We start from the raw sequence: 21,994 nt of genomic DNA on the forward strand, positions 1-21,994 counted from the left end.
ACCCAGATGTCCATTCCAAGGCTACAAAATCCTTCCAACTATTATTAATTAACAATTAAATAAAAATTACGGTTACTGCAACACCGGCGACCTTTCGTCCGGTCTTTTATTATAATACGTATAAGTTCCAGCAAAAAATCGGTTTGTTCATTATCTAGCCAGCTCATAAATATGCAACTAACTAGTTCAGAGGTATTTCAACCTTTAGGAAAAATCAGACCACAAAATATGAAAATAAATAATATGTTTATTAAATAACAATGATGGATAACAGCCACGTCCTGAACTTGCTTATGTCGGTAAAAACTACGTAGTTGGTTAAATCACAAGATTGCTTGACGGAGTCGTACTTCGAGGTCGAAACGATGCCTTTGAGGAACCATTTCTCGTTGGACTTCATTATGAAGCCGCTGCCGCTGTCGCCGTTGCAAGGGCCGGACTCGTTGCGGTAGCCTGAAAAGATCAGGTCAGGTCAGATCGGATTAATGAATTTTTGACACAGTTGCACAATTTTCAATTTTGTTTAAAAATAAACATATTGCAGCGCATTTTATTGAAATTGCTTCATTAACGACAAGTTACAACCGTAATGCATTTAATACAATGTGAAATACTGTTGACGCAGCATTAATAATCCATGAGATTATGATTGTTGTATGGCGCTACTTGAAGAAAAATTTAATTTGCTCAGGAATTCAAGTGATGCTGATTTGAATATTTGATTAATTTTATTTAATCCTGTTTCATTTTGAGGAATGACTATATTTTTATATTAGACGTCAAAAGTTATCCAAAAATGTTAAATGTTAAAACTTAAAACTTTTCGTTACGAATGCCCAAATATTTTTTAGACTTCCTGGCAAAAAACAGAGCAGAAGAAATACACTCTGTTGTATAGTATTTAAATAGTTGATTGCAAAGAAGTAAATAAAATTTAGGAGTATAAAATAACGATGTCCAAAAAAATAAAAATTAGTCTTTAGTTTTTTGGACAGAACTTCCCACTCCCTTGAAGTACATCCAAATCTAGTCTGAGATAAATTATAAAATTTGATTTTACGAATTTAATATTTGCAAACCGCCGCCAAAAAACAAGACAAAAAACACGTCAAAACCTTCTACAAAAATGTGAAAAAAGGCGACTTAAGAAGTGACCAAAAAAAAAATGTGACCACAAAAATTGGCAAGCTTCTTGGAGTATAAGTTACAAGAAAGGTCACAAAAATGAGACTAACAAAGGAAAATCCAAAAAGGCCATAAAAAATGCTACAGAAAAATACAATGGAAGAAGAATCAAAAAGTTCACACAAAAGGCTACATGAACAGAAGAGAAAAAAGTTCAATAAAAGAAGGAAAGAAACGCTACCGAAACAGTCAACACAAAAAGGCGACTACAACACGTGCCAAAAAAAAAACAACAAAAAACGAAAAATGTCACAAAAAACGCCACGACTGCCAAAAAAAGGTTAAAAAAGAGGGCAAAAAAACATAAAAAAATGCGCTCCAAAAAAAGGAAAAAAATCGCCATCAAAAAAAGGGACAAACAAATTCACCAAAAAATGTTGCTACAAAAAGTGACAAAAAAGGCGTCTGGAAAAAATGAACAAAAATACGATCAAAAAGCGCTAAAAAACGCGACAAAAAACAAAAAGGGTCAAAAACAACAAGTGAGAAAAAGAAGACTACAAAAAGTGACTATAAAAAGAAGACAAAAAGACGAAAAGATGGGACTCAAAAAAGTACAGAAACAGAAAACAAAAAAAAAATTAACGATAAAAAAGAAAACAAAAAACTCAACAAAAAAAGTGAATACAAAAATGGCAAAAAGATACATTATATATGCCTATAAGAAGTGATAAGAAAAAAAAAGGAAAAAAATGACAAAAACTCAGTAAGACAATGCGACGAGATGTGAAAACAAATAAAATCATAAAACAATGCAAACTGCTACAAAAGCTCCACGAAAAATGGACAAGGCGTCCCTAAAAGAAAAGAAACAAGAATTCATAACAAAATCGGAAAGAAAGGCCACGATAAAAAGTAACCCAAGAAGAAGACCAATAACTTTATAAAACATGCTACTAAAAGAAGGCAGTCAAAAAAGGGACTAAAATTCCTACACAAGCAACAAAAAAATGTTACTAAAGTAGAAAATGAGACACAACATATACAAAAAAGCTATCAAAAAGTGCGCAAACACAAGATAAAACAAATTTATAAAAATGCGACAAAGCTTACGAAAAAAGTGACTATAAAACAGGGCCAAAAACACGAGTGAAAGAAGGGGGACAAGAAAGGTAACCCAAAAGAATCACAAAACAATCCGACAAAAAAGAAACCAAAAGGGTACAAAAAAAGGGCCAAAAATATCGCATAAAAACACTACAAAACGCGATAAAAATAAAGGACAAAAAATTCAACAAAAAAGACGACTACAAAAGTGACAAAAAAGACGATAAAAAAAGGACAAAAAAGGGCAAAAATGAGAACAAAAAACTGCTACAAAAAAAGACGACACCCAAAAGAAACGCAGTAAAGGTCACAAAAATGCTAAGATCAAAAGGGAGTCAAAAAAATGTCATAAAAATAGCAATGGTTTATTGTCGCACGAATACTTCTACAGGATTGATAATAAAATCATAATGATAATAATAATTGATAATAAAAAAGATAATGAAGAAATAACAAAAAGTGTGTAAAAAAGGGGACAAAAATGCGAAAAATCCATAAAAAGTGATGGAAAAAGTAATTACAAAAAATTACTAAAAAGAGGCCAAAAAAGGTGACAAAAAACACAATAAGAATGGTTCAAAAACTACACAAAAAATTGGTCTAAAGAGTTTAGACAGTACTTCCCTCGCTGTCGGAAACTTGTCGACTGCATGCCTATTGTGTTTTTTTTCTCATTACATTTTTGTAGTGGGAATTTAAAAAAAAATTGCGATGACGTCATCAACATTTTTGCAACGACACATATATCATTTGGGATAGATGTAGTGTAATACTAAGAATAAAATTATTATATTCTCAAATTTTCGGGAAAATGAATTGGGTCGTTTTGAATATTGATTTGTAATAATCAATAAAATAACGAAACAATACGTATCAGAGGCAACTGAAAATCGTGTATGTATAAACATTCTTAATTTAAGATGACAGGCGTAACAGCATACGTGAGAGTCAAACAGAGAAACTGTAAACAAAACGACCATCGGTTTTATTGCTTCGACTTCCGCTTATTATATAAAACATTGGGTTTTATTTTAATTCTTGACGGTGAAATTCACAACTAGGTTGATTATAAACATGTCTATTTCACATTCGCGGAACCAAGTGAACGCATAAAACAAATGCAGGTCTGTAATGTTAAAGTCGATGTAAATAAGCGTGCTACCCTTATGTTTCAACCGAGTTTTTCCTTTAACAAATTTTGTGTCTACCAAATTGGGTTGGTTGGGGTGTAATACTAATAATAAGTGTTGCCTTTAATTTAATCAATAAAATAAATTGACTTCATTAATTTTTTTGAACCACCTCTTAAGAAAATCTAAAAAATATGAATGGAATGATAAATCACAAGTACAAACTCATCATATTTTTTGCATTTTAGATAGGATTTATTCAGCAAAATTTAAGGGTGACGTCATCAGTTTTTTTAGGAGGGATGAACAAATACATTTTGAACAAAAGTTTACCATGCTTATAATAACTTTAAAATATTCCCAAGATTTCAAAGCATTCGGTTTTGTAATTCCTGATTAAATCGATAAAATAAATTCACGCCTTCATTAATTTTTTTGAGTCACCCTGCATATGCAAATCCAAAAATATGAATGGAATGATAAATCACAAGTACAGACTCATCATATTTTGTACATTGTAGATACGATTTATTCGGAAAACTTTTGAGCTGACCTCATCAGTTTTTTGTAGAAGATAACCAAATATATTTTGACTAAAAATTTATTATGCTCTTTATAACCTTAAAACATCTGCAAGATTTCAAAGCATTCGGTTTTGTAGTTCCTGATTAAATCAATAAAATAAATTTACGCATTCATTAATTTTTTTGAGTCACCCTGTATATGCAAATCGAAAAAATTCGAATGGAATGATAAATCACAAGAAGAGACTCACCATATTTTGTACATTTTAGATAGGATTTTTTCAGCAAAATTTTGTGGTGACATCATAATTTTTTTAGGGGGGACGACCAAATACGTTTTGATCAAAAATTTACCATGCTTATGATAATTTTAAAATGTCTTCAAGATTTCGAAGCATTCGGTTTTGTAGTTCCTGAGTAAATCAGTAAAATAAATTTACGCTTTCATTTATTTTCTTGAATCACCCTGTATATGCAAATCCAAAAAATATGAATGGAGTGATAGATCACAAGTACAGACTGATCATATTTTGTACATTTTAGATATGATTTATTTGGCAAATTTTCGAGCTGACGTCATCAAGTTTTTGGAGGGGATAAGCAAATATATTTTGACTAAACATTTATTATGCCCTTTATAACCTTAAAACATCTGCAAGATGTCAGAGCATTCCGTTTTGTAGTTCCTGATTAAATCAATAAAATAAATTGAGGCATTCATTAATTTTTTTGAGTCACCCTGTATATGCAAATCCAAAAAATATGAATGGAGTGATAGATCACAAGTACAGACTCATCATATTTTGTACATTTTAGATATGATTTATTCCACAAACTTTTGAGCTGACGTCATCAAGTTTTTGGAGGGGATAAGCAAATATTTTTTGACTAAAGATTTATGATGCTCTTTATAGCCTTAAAACATCTGCAACATTCCAAAGCATTCTGGTTAGCAGATTAAAAATTAAATTTCAAAATGTTGTTTTATAATTTTGATTTTTTTTTCCAAAAAGCTGGACGTTTCGGGTGAAAAGTCGATTGTTGTTGTAAACTACATGTGTAGGACTATGTTATTTTATACAATTGAAAACCCATTTACTATGTACAATTTTGAAGTGACGTCATCGCATTAGTGGTGAGGATGATTAGATAAATTTTGGTTAGCGTTTTACCATCTACATGATATTCTTAATATAAGTACAAAATTTCACAACAATCGGTCTAGTACTTTCGGAGATTATCTGTCTAATAAAAATCCGGGACGGCAGACGGACAGACGGACAGACGGACAGACGGACAGACGGACAGACGGACGGACAGACGGACGGACAGACGGACGGACAGACGGACGGACAGACGGACGGACAGACGGACGGACAGGCGGACGGACAGACGGACGGACAGACGGACGGACAGACGGACAGACAGACGGAAATAGGAGACCTATTTCTACGTTTTCTAGGGGTCATGAAAGATCGAGAAAACGTAAAAGTAGAGAGTCGGCCGACGGACTCGATTACAATACTTCCTTTGCTTACGCTCGGGAAGTAAAAATGAAAGAACACGGTGGGCGGGGTTAAGTTTAACTTTTTTCTACAATCTTTTATTTACAGACAGTAACCCCGCCCGCCCACCCTCTATTTTATTAGAATCTATTTTATTAGCGTAATTTGTCAAAATTAGGCTTTTTTAAAATCAAATTTTATGGGTATAATTTTTCAGAAAAGCAGTATTTGTTGGGCTGTATTTCAGAAGCGAGGGAAGTTCTGTCGAAATAGCCTTCGACCAATTTTTTAGCCTATACATTGTAAATTGACAAATATAAACAATGTCTAGAAAAAGATTTCTATGAATATTTTAGTTGCCAATAATACATTGATAAATTAAAGATTTAAATTGTGACGTCGCGAATCGTGACGTCACGACATATTCAAACAAAGGAATAGCTTCCCGAACATTCCCGAACGTGTTGTTGCGTCAGCCAACCAGTATTTAACAATTTTTTTAGCCTGTACATTGTAAATTAACTAATATAAACAAACAATGTCTAAAAAGATTTATGTAAACATTTTAGTTGCCAATAATACATTGATAAATTAAAGATTTAAATTGTGACGTCGCGAATCGTGACGTCACGACATATTCAAACAAAGGAATAGCTTCCCGAACATTCGCGAACGTCTTGTTGCGTCAGCCAACCGGTATTTAACCAATTTTTTAGCCTGTACATTGTAAATTAACAAATATAAACAAACAATGTCTAAAAAGATTTATATAAACATTTTAGTTGCTAATAATACATTGATAAATCAAAAATTCATATTGTGACGTGGCGAATCGTGACGTCACGACGTATTCAAACAAAGGAATAGCTTCTCGAACATTCGCGAACGTGTTGTTGCGTCAGCCAACAGGTATTCAACCAATTTTTTAGCCTGTACATTGTAAATTAACAAATATAAACAAACAATGTTTAAAAAGATTTATATAAACATTTCAGTTGCCAATAATACATTGATAAATTAAAGATTTAAATTGTGACGTCGGGAATCGTGACGTCACGACATATTCAAACAAAGGAATAGCTTCTCGAACATTCCCGAACGTGTTGTTGTGTCAGACAACAAGTATTTAACAATTTTTTTAGCCTGTACATTGTAAATTAACAAATATAAACAAACAATGTTTAAAAAGATTTATATAAACATTTCAGTTGCTAATAATACATTGATAAATTAAAGATTCATATTGTGACGTCGCGAATCGTGACGTCACGACGTATTCAGACAAAGGAATAGCTTCCCGAACATTCGCGAACGTCTTGTTGCGTCAGCCAACCGGTATATATACAGGTCGGCGGCCACCTTTGGGCAGTCTGAGTTGAACGTTCACCACGTGAAGACGTCTGTTCCGAATAAGGAAAGTAAGGAAACAATTTCGCAACTAAGTGGCGAATTTATTTATTTATTTATTTTTAAAATTATTCGTTGTGTATAATAACACATGGTGATAAATGACAGATTTACAATTATTAATGAAATCAACTCGTGCAAACACTGCTAAGAAACTATCATGACACAATTAAATAATATTTAAACAATTCAATTTGTTTAAACATTGTTGAATTGCAATTTTCCGGGCAAAGTATGAAACATAATTTTAGTAATCTCATGGTGACACACCATGACGTCACTGTCACGTGACCACTTGAGCAAAGGCACGGTCTTTGGTCCGTTGTGTTCAGTTTTGATTTCGATCTGGTGGCAGCAACGTCGGAGCATTCGGAGCCCCGTTCTGGTGTAAAACTACCACGTTTTCGCGAATTTCTAATTCATTGATAATAAATATTAATGAAAATGTTCTGCATTAGCTCTGTGAACACGAAACAAAGTGTGCATTTTTCCAAAAATTCCTAAAAACGGAGTAAATACGGTTGTAGTTTTAATTTATATATACTGTTTAAATATGATAAGTATTAATTAATATAATTAAAGCCGTTTTCCTACAAACGTGACCATATTAAAAACGTGCAATGTTCCAGTCAAAATATGAAAAATAATGTTTGCAATCTCATCGTGATGTTTGATGTCACGAGAGCCACCTGAACAAATATTGCGGTTTTCGGTTAGTTTTGATTTCGGTCTGGTGGCAGCAACATCTGAGCATTCGGAGCTCCGTTTTCGCTTAAAAGTAGCCCGTGTTCGCGAATTTCTAATTTATTGTTTTTCTCATGGCAAGACGCACTCCAGACCTCCTCGTATTGTTTGGTTCTTGCTGGGCAACAACAACGAGCGAGCACAGTCATCGCTCTTTGGTGGCAAACGTGGAGAAATTTGTATATTGTAACTTTTGTAATTGAACCATTTTGTACTGTATATTGTATGTGTTACTAACTTAACTTGGGTCTTGCCAATTTAGCTCCAGTGGTGCAAATGCTTTGTTTTCACGGTGCATTTGCTTGGGTTTTAATTTTGCAACAGTGCATTCTTTGGTTCCGAGACTGAATTCTCCATGTCGTCAGACGCTTTGGCCTGGGGGGGTTCTCTGGGCCCTTAGACGCTGGGTCATCATCCTAAAAGGATGAGGTTCATCATCCCAAAGGGATGAGGTCAGTCGGCCCTGTATCTATGCGGCTGCGTTCTCCCTTGGGCGTGTGAGCGCTGCGACCTATAGATTTCGTTTCGAGTTCCATCGGTGTGCTTACTTGGGTTTTCATTTTGCAACAGCGCATCCTTCGGTTCCAGGTCTGAATTCTCCATGTCGTCAGGAGCTCTTGGTCTGGGGGGGTTCTGTTGGCCCTTAGACGCTGGGTCGCATCATCCTATAAGGATGAGGTCAGTCGGCCTTGGATTTATGCGGCTGCATTCCTGCCTTGGGCGAACGAGCACTGCGACCAATAGATTTCGTTCCGAGTTCCATCGGTGTGCTTGCTTGGGTTTTCATTTTGCAACATTCTCAATTTTTGGTGCAATTTCTTCCGGTGATGAATTGGGTACTAACTTTGCATTTGTTTTGTATCTAAATTGTATCTGTATCTGTAGTGTATTCTGTATTGTAGTTAGATTGTAGGTACGTGTGTTGTATTTCTTTTGTATTGTACTGTATAACGTTCTATCCCTCATTAACAAATCCTAGCCCTCTCCTTTCCTAGCGAGATCTGCTCCAGACCTTCCCGTGGTTCTTGCTGAGCATCAACTATCGAGGACAGAAAATTCAAATTCAAAACCAGCAAAGTTTCACAAAAATCTTGAAAATCGCTCGTTGGTGGCCAACGTGGAGCAAAAGAGACTTTTGTAACTCAACTAACTTTGTTAACTTTGTATTCTTAAGGAAACAAAAATGTATTACATTTAATTTATTATTTATAAGGACAAATGTGAAGACAAGTTGTTAACAAATTTTTCCTTCATTTTCCTTTTTTTCCTCGGCAACTTCTACCTTTAATAGGAGTCGTTTCTTTGATAAGCGTCATCACTAAATCAGCAATGTTAGTGTTTTGTAACATTGCGTGGCACTATTGATAAAAGATCTATGCTGCGATGTATCGGTGAAGTCGGTGGGCCAAAGCTATACATTTTCGCGATATAATTAAATAAAATTTAAACGTAATTAATATAATTCATAATGTTTAAATATGATAACTATTAATATGTGATAATTAAACTGAAAGCCATTTTCCTAAGAACACGAGGTTAGCAAAAACAAATTAGTTTGTTTAAACGTTGTTAAATTAACCCCGAAAATGTACAATTTCTGAGCGAAAATATGAAAAATAATTTTTGCAATCTCATCGTGACGTACGATGACGTCACTGTCACGTGACCTACCTGATAAAAGGTCACATTTTTCGATCCTCTGTGTTTAGTTTTGATTCCGGTCTGGTAGCAACAACACTGGAGCTCCGTTTTGGCTTAAAAGTAGGGCTCTTTTCACGAATTTCTAATTTATTATTAATAAATATTAGTGAAAATGTGTTGTATTAGTACTGTAAACACGAACGAAATGGATATTTTTCCGAAAAGGACTGAAAACAGGGTAAGTACGACCTCAGTTTTAATTTATCGGATTCCGTGATTCGTTCACTCGACAATGTTTAAATTTTGGGAAAATTTTCGAAACGATTGAAGTTGGTTGATCAAAGCTATACATTTGCACGATATTAATTTATAAATTTTAAACATAATTAATATCACTTATAATGTTTAAATATGATAAGCATAAATAAATATGATAATTAAATCGAAACTCGTTGCCCTACAAGTCCGAAATTATTAAAAACAAATCAATTTGTTTAAAAATTGTTAAATTATCCCCGAAAATGTGCATTTTCCCGGCCAAAATATGAAAAATAATTCTTGCAATCTCATCGTGACGTACGATGACGTCACTGTCACCTGAGCTAGCTGTCCGAAGGTCACGTGTCGCGGTTCTTTGTGTTCACTATTAATTTCTGTTGGATGGCGGCAAGATTATCGCGTCGTTTTGGCGTAAAAGTGCGGCGTTTTAGCGAATTTCTACTTTATTATTAATAACTATTGCGGAAAATATGTCAAAATTTGGCCGAACAGTGAAGAAGGGGAAATTGGAAAATTTTCAGGAAATGCGAATTTTTGAAAATTTCTAAAAATCTCGATATTTCAACGGCCGATTCCGGAAAAACGGTTGCAGTTATCAAAGAAACGATTCCGGAAGTGAGTTGTAGAGCTCGAAATCTACAAGAAAATGTGTTTAGTTAAGTTTCGAAAATGTCAAAATTTGGCCGAAAAGTAAAGAAGGGGGGACCATTGGAAAATTTTCACTTAAAAAAATTGGTCTAAAGAGTTTAGACAGTACTTCCCTTGCTGTCGGAAACGTGACGACTGCATGCCTATTATGTTTTTTTTTCGCAGTGGATTTCAAAGAATTCGGTTTTGTATTTCCTGAGTAAATCAATAAAGTAAATTTACGCATTCATTAATTTTTTTGAGTCACCCTGTATATGCAAATCCAAAAAATATGAATGGAGTGATAAATTACAAGTACAGACTCATCATATTTTTACAGTTTAGATAGGATTTATTCGGCAAACTTTCGGGCTGACGTCATTAATTTTTTGGAGGGGATAAGCAAATATATTTTGACTAAACATTTATTATGCTCTTTATAACCTTAAAACATCTGCAAGATTTCAAAGCATTCGGTTTTGTAGTTTCTGAGTAAATCAGTAAAATAAATTTACGCTTTCATTAATTTTTTTGAATCACCCTGTATATGCAAATCCAAAAAATATGAATGGAGTGATAGATCACAAGTACAGACTCATCATATTTTGTACATTTTAGATATGATTTATTCCACAAACTTTTGAGCTGACGTCATCAAGTTTTTGGAGGGGATAAGCAAATATTTTTTGACTAAAGATTTATGATGCTCTTTATAGCCTTAAAACATCTGCAACATTTCAAAGCATTCTGGTTAGCAGATTAAAAATTAAATTTCAAAATGTTGTTTTATAATTTTGATTTTTTTTCCAAAAATCTGGACGTTTCGGGTGAAAAGTCGATTCAGAGTTGTTAACTACATGTGTAGGACTATGTTATTTTATACAATTGAAAACCCATTTACTATGTACAATTTTGAAGTGACGTCATCGCATTAGTGGTGGGGATGATTAGACAAATTTTGGTTAGCGTTTTACCATCTACATGATATTCTTAATATAAGTACAAAATTTTACAACAATCGGTCGAGTACTTTCGGAGATTATCTGTCTAATAAAAATCCGGGACGGCAGACGGACAGACGGACAGACGGACGGACAGACGGACAGACAGACGGAAATGGGAGACCTATTTCTTCGTCTTCTAGGGGTCATGAAAGATCGAGAAAACGTAAAAGTAGAGAGTCGGCCGACGGACTCGATTACAATACTTCCTTTGCTTATGCTCGCGAAGTAAAAAGCAATCAAAAAGTACTAAAAACGCGATAAAAAAGTCCACGAAAAAGTGAAAAAGTTACAAAAACCAAAAAACACAGAAAAGGTCATCAAAATGGAGGCAAACGCTCAAAAAAAGATAATCAAAAAGCCTACGAGAAAGGCGACGAAAATGAGAAAGAAGAATAAAAATCTATAAAGAAGTAAGAAAAAAGCCACTACAAAAAATAATTACAGAGGGGCCAAACAACACGACATAAAAATGCAACTAAAAGAATGAGGCGACCAAGAAAACAGAGAACGAAACAACTTTCACAAAAAAATACAAAACTAATAAAAAAGGAGTTAAAAAAATAGAGGGCAAAGAAAATCAACAAAAAAGTCGACTAGAAAAGGTAACTAAAAGACGACAATAAGAAGAAGAAAATACAACAAAAAAAAATGAAGAAAAGACAAATAGTCCACACAAAGGACGACAAAAAACGCGAAAACATGACAACAAAAAATTAGAGAAAAAGGCCGCTACAAAAAAGTGAATAAAAAAATAATGTGATTAAAAAATTTAAAAAAGGCGACATTAAAAAGTGAAAAGAAGTGGACAAATAACCACTACACAACTAAGAAGGAATCAGAAAAGACAAAAATTAAAATAAGAGGTGAAAAGTGAAAAAAACAGCAAAAAATGGCTACAAAAAGGTTCAAAAACGCCATAAAAGAGAAAATACATACAAAAGTGACAACAATCAGCCCAGTATTTTCGGACATTGTCTATCTCATAGATAGACTCAGCCAGACGTAAACAATCTTATTCTCCGGAAATAGAAGTATAAACTTATTTAGTAAAAAAATTAATCACCTATAATAACAAAAAAATCGGCAAGGTGCAAAAAAGTATTTATCAGTGAATTTTTAAATAACGTCACTAGTTTTCTGGAAAGGAAGAGTACGTTGTTGATTTAATTTTGAATTTGTTTCCAAAAATCTATAAGCTTATGGTACTACAATCATTAATAAGAATTAAGTAAACAAAATTTTTGGACGACCTCATCAAACTGTTGGTAGGGATACAACGGAAACGAAAGACCTACTTTTTCCAATTCTAAATTATAACATTTTGTTAAATAGGTATTTAAATAGACACCAATGAAACTAGAATAGAAAATTTAATGACCAGAAGACTTTTTTAAGTTTAAAGGCGATCATGAAAACAAGGCTTTGAGTAAAACATCGCGAAAAAAATATTATTTAGGAAGTATCAATACGAATCAGTACACACGACCTTGTTACTAATGTCATAATGTGTTTGTAAATAAAATACAACTCTTTATCAGAACAGTGAACCTTCAAACTCTTTCTTCGACCTTTCTCTTTACCTCAGAAGTAAAAATAAGGCCAAGGTACCACGATCTGAAGAGAAATTGTTACTATAAAAATGTTATAGCCAAGGAAAAGAGCACATACATGTCGAGATTAAGTTATCATTGTGTATACAAAAATAATAAATAAAAAATAACAAAAGGTCAAAGTTCAGAGTCAGTAGTCTTCAACATTTTTCTTAAGACAGTCTTTCTGGACTATTATTCTCGTTTGTAATTTTTCTAAAAATTATTTCTTGACATATAACTCTGAACTTGACTTTTAGTAGTGATTATAGAGTTCCCTACCAGCACAAAACGTCCTCTGTGAAGTAATATACTTGAACACCTCCCCAGACCTCAAACACTCCTCCTGACTGACAATGGGCATGGTAGTCTGTCTCGGCTCGGCAGTCATCGAATTATTATTTTCGTCCCGCCCCCACCCTACCACTTTCCCCTTTTCCCCCACAACAGTATCAATATCATCAGACCCAGCCCAAAGACAAATCGGCCTGATATAATTACTGAACTCGATCACTTGCGACAAAATCACCACAGCAATATCAGCATCAGACTCCAGAGGAACGTAGTCCGGATGAACTTTAATATCATCAGCTCCGACCATCTTCTCCCCGTTGCCTATCAGGAGAGTCTCGATGTTGAGTTTGCCCAAGATGAAGAGGAATTTGTCTGCGGGGATCCTTCGGCGGCTTTTCTGGACGCAGTGCGCGGCTGTAGAAAAAAGTGTGTTGAGTCAACGTCCTTAAAATTGCCCAGGAAGTGCTTACCGGTTATCACGTGACGGGTGGACACTAGCGATCCGGCGCATTTGTACTCTACTCCCGTTCCAGTGGAGACAAACATTGCGGTTAACCATGGGAAAGCACCACGTGGGACGGATTTTCCGTTGACTACTAGCAAGTTGGCGACTACTGGAATTCCGCACTGGTTGTTTGATGATGGCGGCTGGGGTTTCGAAACGGGGGGACGGGTGGTTTGTTTCGGGGGCGGGGGGGTGGTGACTATTGGTGGGCGCGGCGAACCTCTACCATTGAGGAAGGGGTTGCTTGAAACTAAAAAAAAACAAAATAATAATAATAATAATAAGATTTGTTCGTAGATTTACATTACATTTATGAACAAATTTTCATTCTTATGTAAAAGACTGACCATATTTGAAAATTCTTAAATCCGCCAAATTTGAAGGGCTACTTTTATGTTTTCTCGACGTTTCATGACCCCTGGAGTACTATTTTGGTGCTTTATGTGGTGTATGCGGTTCATAAATCTATGTTGACTTTTTATCCTAGACATCCAAATTAAAAAAAAAAAAATCAAAATTGTATAACATTTTACAATTTAACTTTAAAATCGACTGTTTTGAAATATTGCAAAAGTTTAAAGTTATCGGAAGCATGGCAAATGGTTAATCCAAATTTATCTGTTCATGTAACCGCAGGAATTGATGATGTCATCTTACAGTTTCGTCGAATAAATATTATTTAAATGTTAAAAAGTAACTTAAGTTGTGAAATTGTGGTTTATGAATCTGTTATGTTTTTTTTATCCTAGACATCGAGACTTTTGGGAAAACATCAAAATTGTAGAGATAACAATTTTTCGTTTTTCCAATTTTTCAATTTTTAATCTCTCGATTTTTCAATTATTGATTTCTCAATTTTCGATATTTCACTATTGAAATTTTTTTGTTTCTTATTCTCCAATTTTTCGATTATTCAAATTTTCGAATTATCGATTTCTCAATTTTTGATTCTTCAATGTCTCGATTTTTAAATGTGTGAATTATTCAATGTTTCAATTTTTGGCGTTTTTAAATTGCAATTTTTTTTATTTCAGTTTCTCCATTAACAATTTTTTTGATTTTTCCATTTCTAGATTTCCCGACTTCAATTGTTTAGATTTTCAGTTTTACATTTCTACAATTTTTCGGTTTATTAACTTCCATTTTTCCACTTTTCGGTTACCGCATTTTCCGTTTTTTGCTTCCTTTATTTTTCTTCCATTTTTCAATTTTCCGATTTTTTGTTTCAATGTCTCAATTTTTAAATGTGTCAATTTTTCAATTTTTCAATTTTTTAGTTTTTGAGGTTTCTAAATTTTCGATTTTCCGATTTCTCAATTTCTCGCTTATTTTTTTTTTCATTTTTCCATTTCTCGATTTCAATGTTTTTAATTTTCCGACTTATATGATTTCTCAATTTTTCACTGTTTCAATTTTGTGACTTTGTGATATTTTGATCCTTCATTTTTTCGATTTTTCCATTTCTCAACTTTCTACTTTTCCGATGTCAATTTTTCGAATTTTTGATGTTTCGATTTCTCGATTTTTCAATTTTTTAATATTTTCATTTTTCAATTTTTAAAATTTTCGATTTTTCAGTTCTTGAATTTTCCAATTTTTCGAATTTTTAATTTTTAGATTTTTCAGTTTTTTGGTGTTTCGAGTTCCCGATCCTTCGATCTTTTGAGTTCTCGGATTTAGATTTTTAAAATTTTTGATTTTTCGATCTTCTAATTTTCGTTTAGTCAATTTTTTATTTTTCAATTTTTCTGTTTCTCGATGTATCGAAATATCGATGTTTCGATTTTTTGTTTGCCCAATTTCTCCGATTTTTCAATTTTTCGATTTAAAATTTTTCGATTCTTTAATTTTACATTTCATCAAATTTTCGATTAGAAATTTTTCGTTTGGGTTTTTTTTCCTTCTTGTTCAATTTTTCAATTCTTAATTTTAGGATTTTTCGCTTTCAACCTATTTCGATGTCTCCATGTTTCGACTCCATTTCTCGATCGAGACTTTTGTTGTTTCAATTTTTCGATGTTTTGGAATTTTTCAATTTCTCAATTTTTCCGTTTTTCGATGCTTCAATTCTCCGATTTTTCAATTATTGCAATTTTTTAAATTATGGATTTTCGATTTCTGGATTTCTCAATTTTTCGAGGTTTCAGTCATGGGATTTTTCAATTTTTCGATTCCCCAATCTTTCTTCCATGTTTATTTCAATTTTGAGATTTTGTAATATGTATTTTGATTTTTCAGTTTTCCAATTTTTCGATTTCTCGATTTTTTAATTTATAAATTTTTCAATTTTTCGATTTTTTTTTGATGTTTCAATTTGTAGATTTTAAAATTTTTCTATTTTTCAATATTTGACATTTCCAAATTTTCAATTTTTCGGTTTCCCGGTTAATTGAATTTTTTGATTTTCCCTTTTCTCGACATCAGTGTTAGAATTTTTCAAATTTTCAATTCTTCAATTTTGCGTTTTATCAATTTTTAACTATTAGAGTTTTCAGTTACTTTATGTTTCCATATTATATTTCCTTTGATTTTTCGACTCGGTTTTGGATTTTTCGGTATTTTAATTTTTTTTTCGATACTTACTTATTTTTCAATTTTAAAAATTTTAGAAATTTCTCGATTTCTAGATGTTTTTATTTTTCGGTTCTTCGATTTTCCAATTTTTCGAATTTCTAAAATTTTTCATTTTTGATATATTTGATTTTTCGATTTTTCAGTTCTTCGATTTTTAATTTATTCAATTTTTCAGTATTTCAATTTTTCAATTTTTATATTTTTCGATTTATCGAGATTTTGACGTTTCGATTTTTTGTTTGTTCACTTTTTCGATTTGTCGGTTTTTCTTATTGTAAATACAATTTTTAAATTTTGAATTTTTTACTTTCAGTTTACTTTGTTTCTCAATTTTTTTATTTTTCGATTTTTTGATTTTCCAATTTTTCGATGTTCTAATTTTGCAATTGTTCGATTTCCCAATTTTTCGTCATTACAGACTTGGGATTTATCAATTTCTCCAGTTTTCGGTTCGTCGATTCTTCAATTTTTCAATTTTTGTGATTTTTTAAATTTTGAATTTTTAGATTTTTGGATATTTCAATTTTTTGAACTTGAGATTTCTCGATTTTCCACTTTTTCGATTCCTCAGTTTGTCCGTATGTATTTTAATTTTTTGTTTTTTTTAATTTTAGATTTTTCGATTTCTTCAGTTTTTCGACTTTTCAATTTTTCTATTTTTCCAATTTTTAGAATTTTAAACTTCTCGATTTTTCAGTATTTTTAATTTCAGATTTTTCAATTTCCCGTTTTCAGTCTTCGTTATTTAAATTTTTCTTCAGATTTTAGATTCTTCAATTTTTCTTCAATTTTTCTTCAATTTTTCGATATTTCAGTTTTAGGATTTTGCAATACATATTTAAATTCTTCAGTTCTTCAATTTTTAAATTTGACTTTTTGGTTTTTTGATTTCCCTGTTCATTTATTTGATATTTTAATTTTTCAATTTCTAAAATCTTATATTTTTCGATTTCTCGATTTTTCTGTTTTTCGATTTTTCAAGATTTCGAATTTTTAAGTATCAGAGTTTTCATTTTTTTGATGTACAGTTTTCTCGCCTTTTCGAATTCTAGGTTTTAAATTTTTCAATTACATATTTCAGTTTTGGAATTTTTCAATTTTTCGATTTTTTGATGTTTTAGTTCGTAGATTTTAAAATTTTTCCATTTTTCCATATCTGACATTTCTAAATTTGCAACATTTTGGTTTCTCGATTAATTTTTTCCCATCTCTCGATTTCAAGGTTAGGATTTTTTAGTTTTTCAATTCTTCAATTTTGTGTTTTTTTTTTAATTTATCGACTTTAATTTTTTGACTTTTCGATTTCTGAATTTTTCAGTACTTCAGTTTTGGGACTTTCCAATGTTTCGATTCCTCAATATTTTAATTTTTCGTTTTCCCAATTTTTTACTTTTTCGATTATTCAATTTTTTGACATTTTAATTTTTAATTTTTATAAAATTTCGATTTTTCAGTTTTTTGATTTTTCAATTTCTGAGTTTATAAATTTTAGATCTTTCAGTTTTCATTACGGCTTTTCGACTTCTCGATTTTAGATTTTTCGGTTTTTAAATTTCTCGATTTTTAAAATTTTTCGTTTTTGGATTTTTCAATTTTTCGATTTGTTGATTTTTTAAATTCGAAAATTTTTAATTTAATTTTTTTTAATAATAATAATAATAATAATAATAATAAATAAATTTATTATTTTAGTTTTTCAATTCTTCAATTTTGTATTTTTTTAATTTATCGACTTTGATTTTTTGACTTTTCGATTTCTGAATTTTTCAGGTTTGGGAATTTTCTAATGTTTCGATTCCTCAATATTTTAATTTTTCCTTTTCTCGATTTTTTACTTTTTCGATTATTCAATTTTTCGACATTTTACTTTCTAAATTTTTGGAAATTTTCGATTTTTCGATTTTTCAGTTTTTTGATTTTTCAATTTTGAGTTTTTAAATTTTAGTTTTACAGTTTTCATTACGATTTTTCGACTTCTCAATTTTAGATTTTTCGGTTTTTAAATTTCTCGATTTTTAAAATTTTTAATTTTTCGATTTTTTGATTTTTTAAATTCGAAATTTTTCAATTTTTCAATTTTTCGTCTTTTTTGCTTGTCGATTTTCCAATTTTTCGATGTTTCGATTTTTCAATTTTTTGTTAATTCAGTTTTGGAATTTTTCAATTTTTCGGTTTATTGATTTTTTATAAATGAAATTTTTTAATTTTTCAATTTTTAATTTTTACATTTTCCTCCTTCAGTCTATTTCGATTGCTCAATATTCCCAACTTTTCGTTTCTCGATTTCTCCATCTTTCATTGCTTTGATTTCTCCATGTTTCGATTTTTAAATTTTTCAATTATTTCAATGTTGGAATTTTTCAATTTTTCGATTTTTTGTTTCAATTTCTCAATTTTTAAATTTTCCAATTTTTTTATATTGGACGTTTCTAAATTTTCAATTTTTCGTTTTCTCAATTTCTCGCTTAATTTATTTTTTTCATTTTTCCATTTCTCGATTTTCTACTTCTCCGATTTCAATTTTTCGAATTTTTGATGTTTCAATTTCTCAATTTTTCAATTTTTTGATATTGTAATTTTCCAATTTTTAAAATTTTCGACTTTTCAGTTCTTGAATTTTCCAATTTTTCGAATTTTTAAATTTTAGATATTTAAGTTTTTTGGTGTTTCGAATTCTCGGTCCTTAGATTTCTGGATTTCTCGGTTTTAGATTTTTATAATTTTTGATTTTTCGATTTTTCAATTTTTCGTTTTGTCAATTTTTCAATTTCTCGATTTATCGACTTTTCGATTTTTCAACTTTACGATTTGCCGATTTTTTTTTATTCTTAATTTTTCCATTTTTGGATTTCTCAATTTTTCGTCATTTCAGTTTTACAATTTTTCAATTTCCCGATTTTTCGATTCAAGTTTTGATTTTTTAAATTATGGATTTCCCATTTCTCAATTTCTCGATTCATTGATTTTTTGATTTTCCCATTTCTCGATTTCTCGACTTTTCAATTTTTCGATTTTTTGATATTTTGTTTTCTCGACTTTCCAATTTTTCGATGTTTTAGTTCTTCCATTTTTATTTCAATTTTAGGATTTCGCATTATTTCGATTTTCCAGTATGCCCAATTTTTCGATTTATCGATTTTTTACTTTATAAATGTTTCAATTTTTCAATTTTTTGATGTTTCAATTTGTAGATTTTTAAATTTTCCTATTTTTCCATTTTTAACATTTCTAAATTTGCAATTTTTCGGTTTCTCGGTTAATTGACTTTCTTTATTTCCCCATTTCTCAATTTCAGCCTTAAGATTTTTTAGTTTTTCAACTCATCAGTTTTGTGATTTTTTAATTTTTCGACTTTGATTTTTTGACTTTTCGATTTCTTAATTTTTCAGCTTTGGGACTTTGCAATATTTTGATTCTTCAATATTTTGATTTTTCCTTTTCTCGATTTTTTACTTTTTCGATTATTCAATTTTGTGTTTTTTTAATTTATCGACTTTGATTTTTTGACTTTTCGATTTCTGAATTTTTCAGTACTTCAGTTTTGGGACTTTCCAATGTTTCGATTCCTCAATATTTTACTTTTTCCCTTTCTCGATTTTTTACTTTTTCGATTATTCAATTTTTTGACATTTTAATTTTTAAATTTTTATAAAATTTCGATTTTTCAGTTTTTTGATTTTTCAATTTTTGTAGTTTATAAATTTTAGATCTTTCAGTTTTCATTACGGCTTTTCGACTTCTCGATTTTAGATTTTTCGGTTTTTAAATTTCTCGATTTTTAAAATTTTTCGTTTTTGGATTTTTCAATTTTTCGATTTGTTGATTTTTTAAATTCGAAAATTTTTAATTTTTCAATTGTTCGACTTTTCTGCTTGTCGATTTTCCAATTTTTCGATGTTTAGATTTTTCATTTTTTTTCATTTCAGTTTTGGAATTTTTCGATTTTTCGATTTTTCGGTTTATTGATTTTTTTTAATGAAATTTTTTAATTTTTCAATTTTTAATTTTTATAATTTTCTATTTCAACCTATTTCGATTGCTAATGTTCCCAATTTTCAACTTCTCCATTTCTCGATTTTTGATTGCTTTAATTTCTCCATGTTTTGATTTTCCAATTTTTCATTTTTCCAATTTTTCGTTCACTTTTGGAATTTTTCAATTTCTCGATTTTTTGATGTTTTAGTTTGTAGATTTTTAAATTTTTCTATTTTTCAATATCTGACATTTCTAAATTTGCAACATTCTGGTTTCTCGAAGTTAGGATTTTTTAGTTTTTCAATTCTTCAATTTTGTATTTTTTTAATTTATCGACTTTGATTTTTTGACTTTTCGATTTCTGAATTTTTCAGGTTTGGGAATTTTCTAATGTTTCGATTCCTCAATATTTTAATTTTTCCTTTTCCCGATTTTTTACTTTTTCGATAATTCAATTTTTCGACATTTTACTTTTTAAATTTTTGGAAATTTTCGACTTTTCAATTTTTCAGTTATTTGATTTTTCAATTTTGAGTTTTTAAATTTTAGTTTTTTCAGTTTTCATTACGATTTTTCGACTTCTCGATTTTAGATTTTTCGGTTTCTAAATTTCTCGATTCTTAAAATTTTGGATTTTTCGATTTTTCAATTTTTTGATTTGTTGATTTTTTAAATTCGAAATTTTTCAATTTTTCGTCTATTTTGCTTGTCGATTTTCCAATTTTTCGATGTTTCGATTTTTCAATTTTTTGTCATTTCAGTTTTGGAATTTTTCAATTTTTCGGTTTATTGATTTTTTAAATGAAATTTTTTAATTTTTCAATTTTTAATTTTTATATTTTTCTCCTTCAGTCTATTTCGATTGCTCAATATTCCCAATTTTTCGTTTCTCGATTTCTCGATCTTTCATTGCTTTGATTTCTCCATGTTTCGATTTTTAAATTTTTCAATTATTTCAGTTTTGGAATTTTTCAATTTTTCGATTTGTTGATGTTTCAGTTTGTAGATTTTTAAATTTTTCTGTTTTTCAATATCTGACATTTCTAAATTTGCAATATTCTGGTTTCTCGATTAATTTTTTTCCCATCTCTCGATTTCAAAGTTAGGATTTTTTAGTTTTTCAATCCTTCAATTTTGTGTTTTTTTAACTTATCGACTTTGATTTTTTGACTTTTCGATTTCTGAATTTTTCAGTACTTCAGTTTTGGGACTTTTCAATATTTCGATTCCTCAATATTTTAATTTTTTACTTTTCTCGAGTTTTTACTTTTTCGATTATTCAATTTTTCGACATTTTACATTTTAAATTTTTCGAAATTTTCGAGTTTTCGATTTTTCAGTTTTTTGATTTTTCAATTTTTCGAGTTTTTAAATTTTAGATTTTTCAGTTTTTATTAAGATTTTTCGACTTCTCGATTTTAGATTTTTCGGTTTTTAAATTTCTCGATTTTTAAAATTTTTGGTTTTTGGATTTTTCAATTTTTCGATTTGTTGATTTTTTAAATTCGAAAATTTTTAATTTCTCAATTGTTCGACTTTTCTGCTTGTCGATTTTCCAATTTTTCGATATTTAGATTTTTCAATTTTTTGTCATTTCAGTTTTGGAATTTTTCGATTTTTCGGTTTATTGATTTTTTTTAATGAAATTTTTTAATTTTTCTTTTTTTAATTTTTATAATTTTCTATTTCGACCTATTTCGATTGCTAATGTTCCCAATTTTCAACTTCTCCATTTCTCGATTTTTGATTGCTTTAATTTCTCCATGTTTTGATTTTCCAATTTTTCTTTTTTCCAATTTTTCGTTCAGTTTTAGAATTTTTCAATTTCTCGATTTTTCAGTTGTTCGATATTTCTATCTTCCAATTGTTCGAAATTTTAAATTTTTGATTTTTCAATTTTTCGGTTTTTCAGTAGGTATCTCAGTTTTACAATTTTGGTATTTCGATTTCTTGAAATCTTGGTT

At 30.4% G+C, this 21,994-nt stretch overlaps 1 protein-coding gene across 4 annotated transcripts in view; it reads right to left on the minus strand.

Annotated features, from left to right (window-relative positions):
• Positions 1–229: 229 nt before the first annotated feature.
• LOC135138311 (proclotting enzyme-like) overlaps positions 230–21,994 on the minus strand; it is a 69,472-nt gene continuing 47,707 nt past the window's right edge. For all 4 annotated transcript variants that reach the window (XM_064068260.1, XM_064068259.1, XM_064068262.1 and 1 more), the window contains exons 5-7: positions 13,447–13,731; positions 12,965–13,390; positions 230–453 (exon numbers count right to left, since the gene is read on the minus strand). In XM_064068260.1, coding sequence (XP_063924330.1) covers positions 251–453; positions 12,965–13,390; positions 13,447–13,731 — 914 coding nt within the window. In that variant the 3' untranslated portion in view covers positions 230–250. The remainder of the gene's footprint in view (positions 454–12,964; positions 13,391–13,446; positions 13,732–21,994) is intronic.

This window comes from Zophobas morio, unplaced genomic scaffold (assembly GCF_036711695.1).
Source record: "Zophobas morio isolate AGI-343-1 ecotype UQ-CSIRO unplaced genomic scaffold, CSIRO_AGI_Zmor_V1 ptg000030l, whole genome shotgun sequence".
Taxonomy (NCBI): domain Eukaryota; kingdom Metazoa; phylum Arthropoda; class Insecta; order Coleoptera; family Tenebrionidae; genus Zophobas; species Zophobas morio.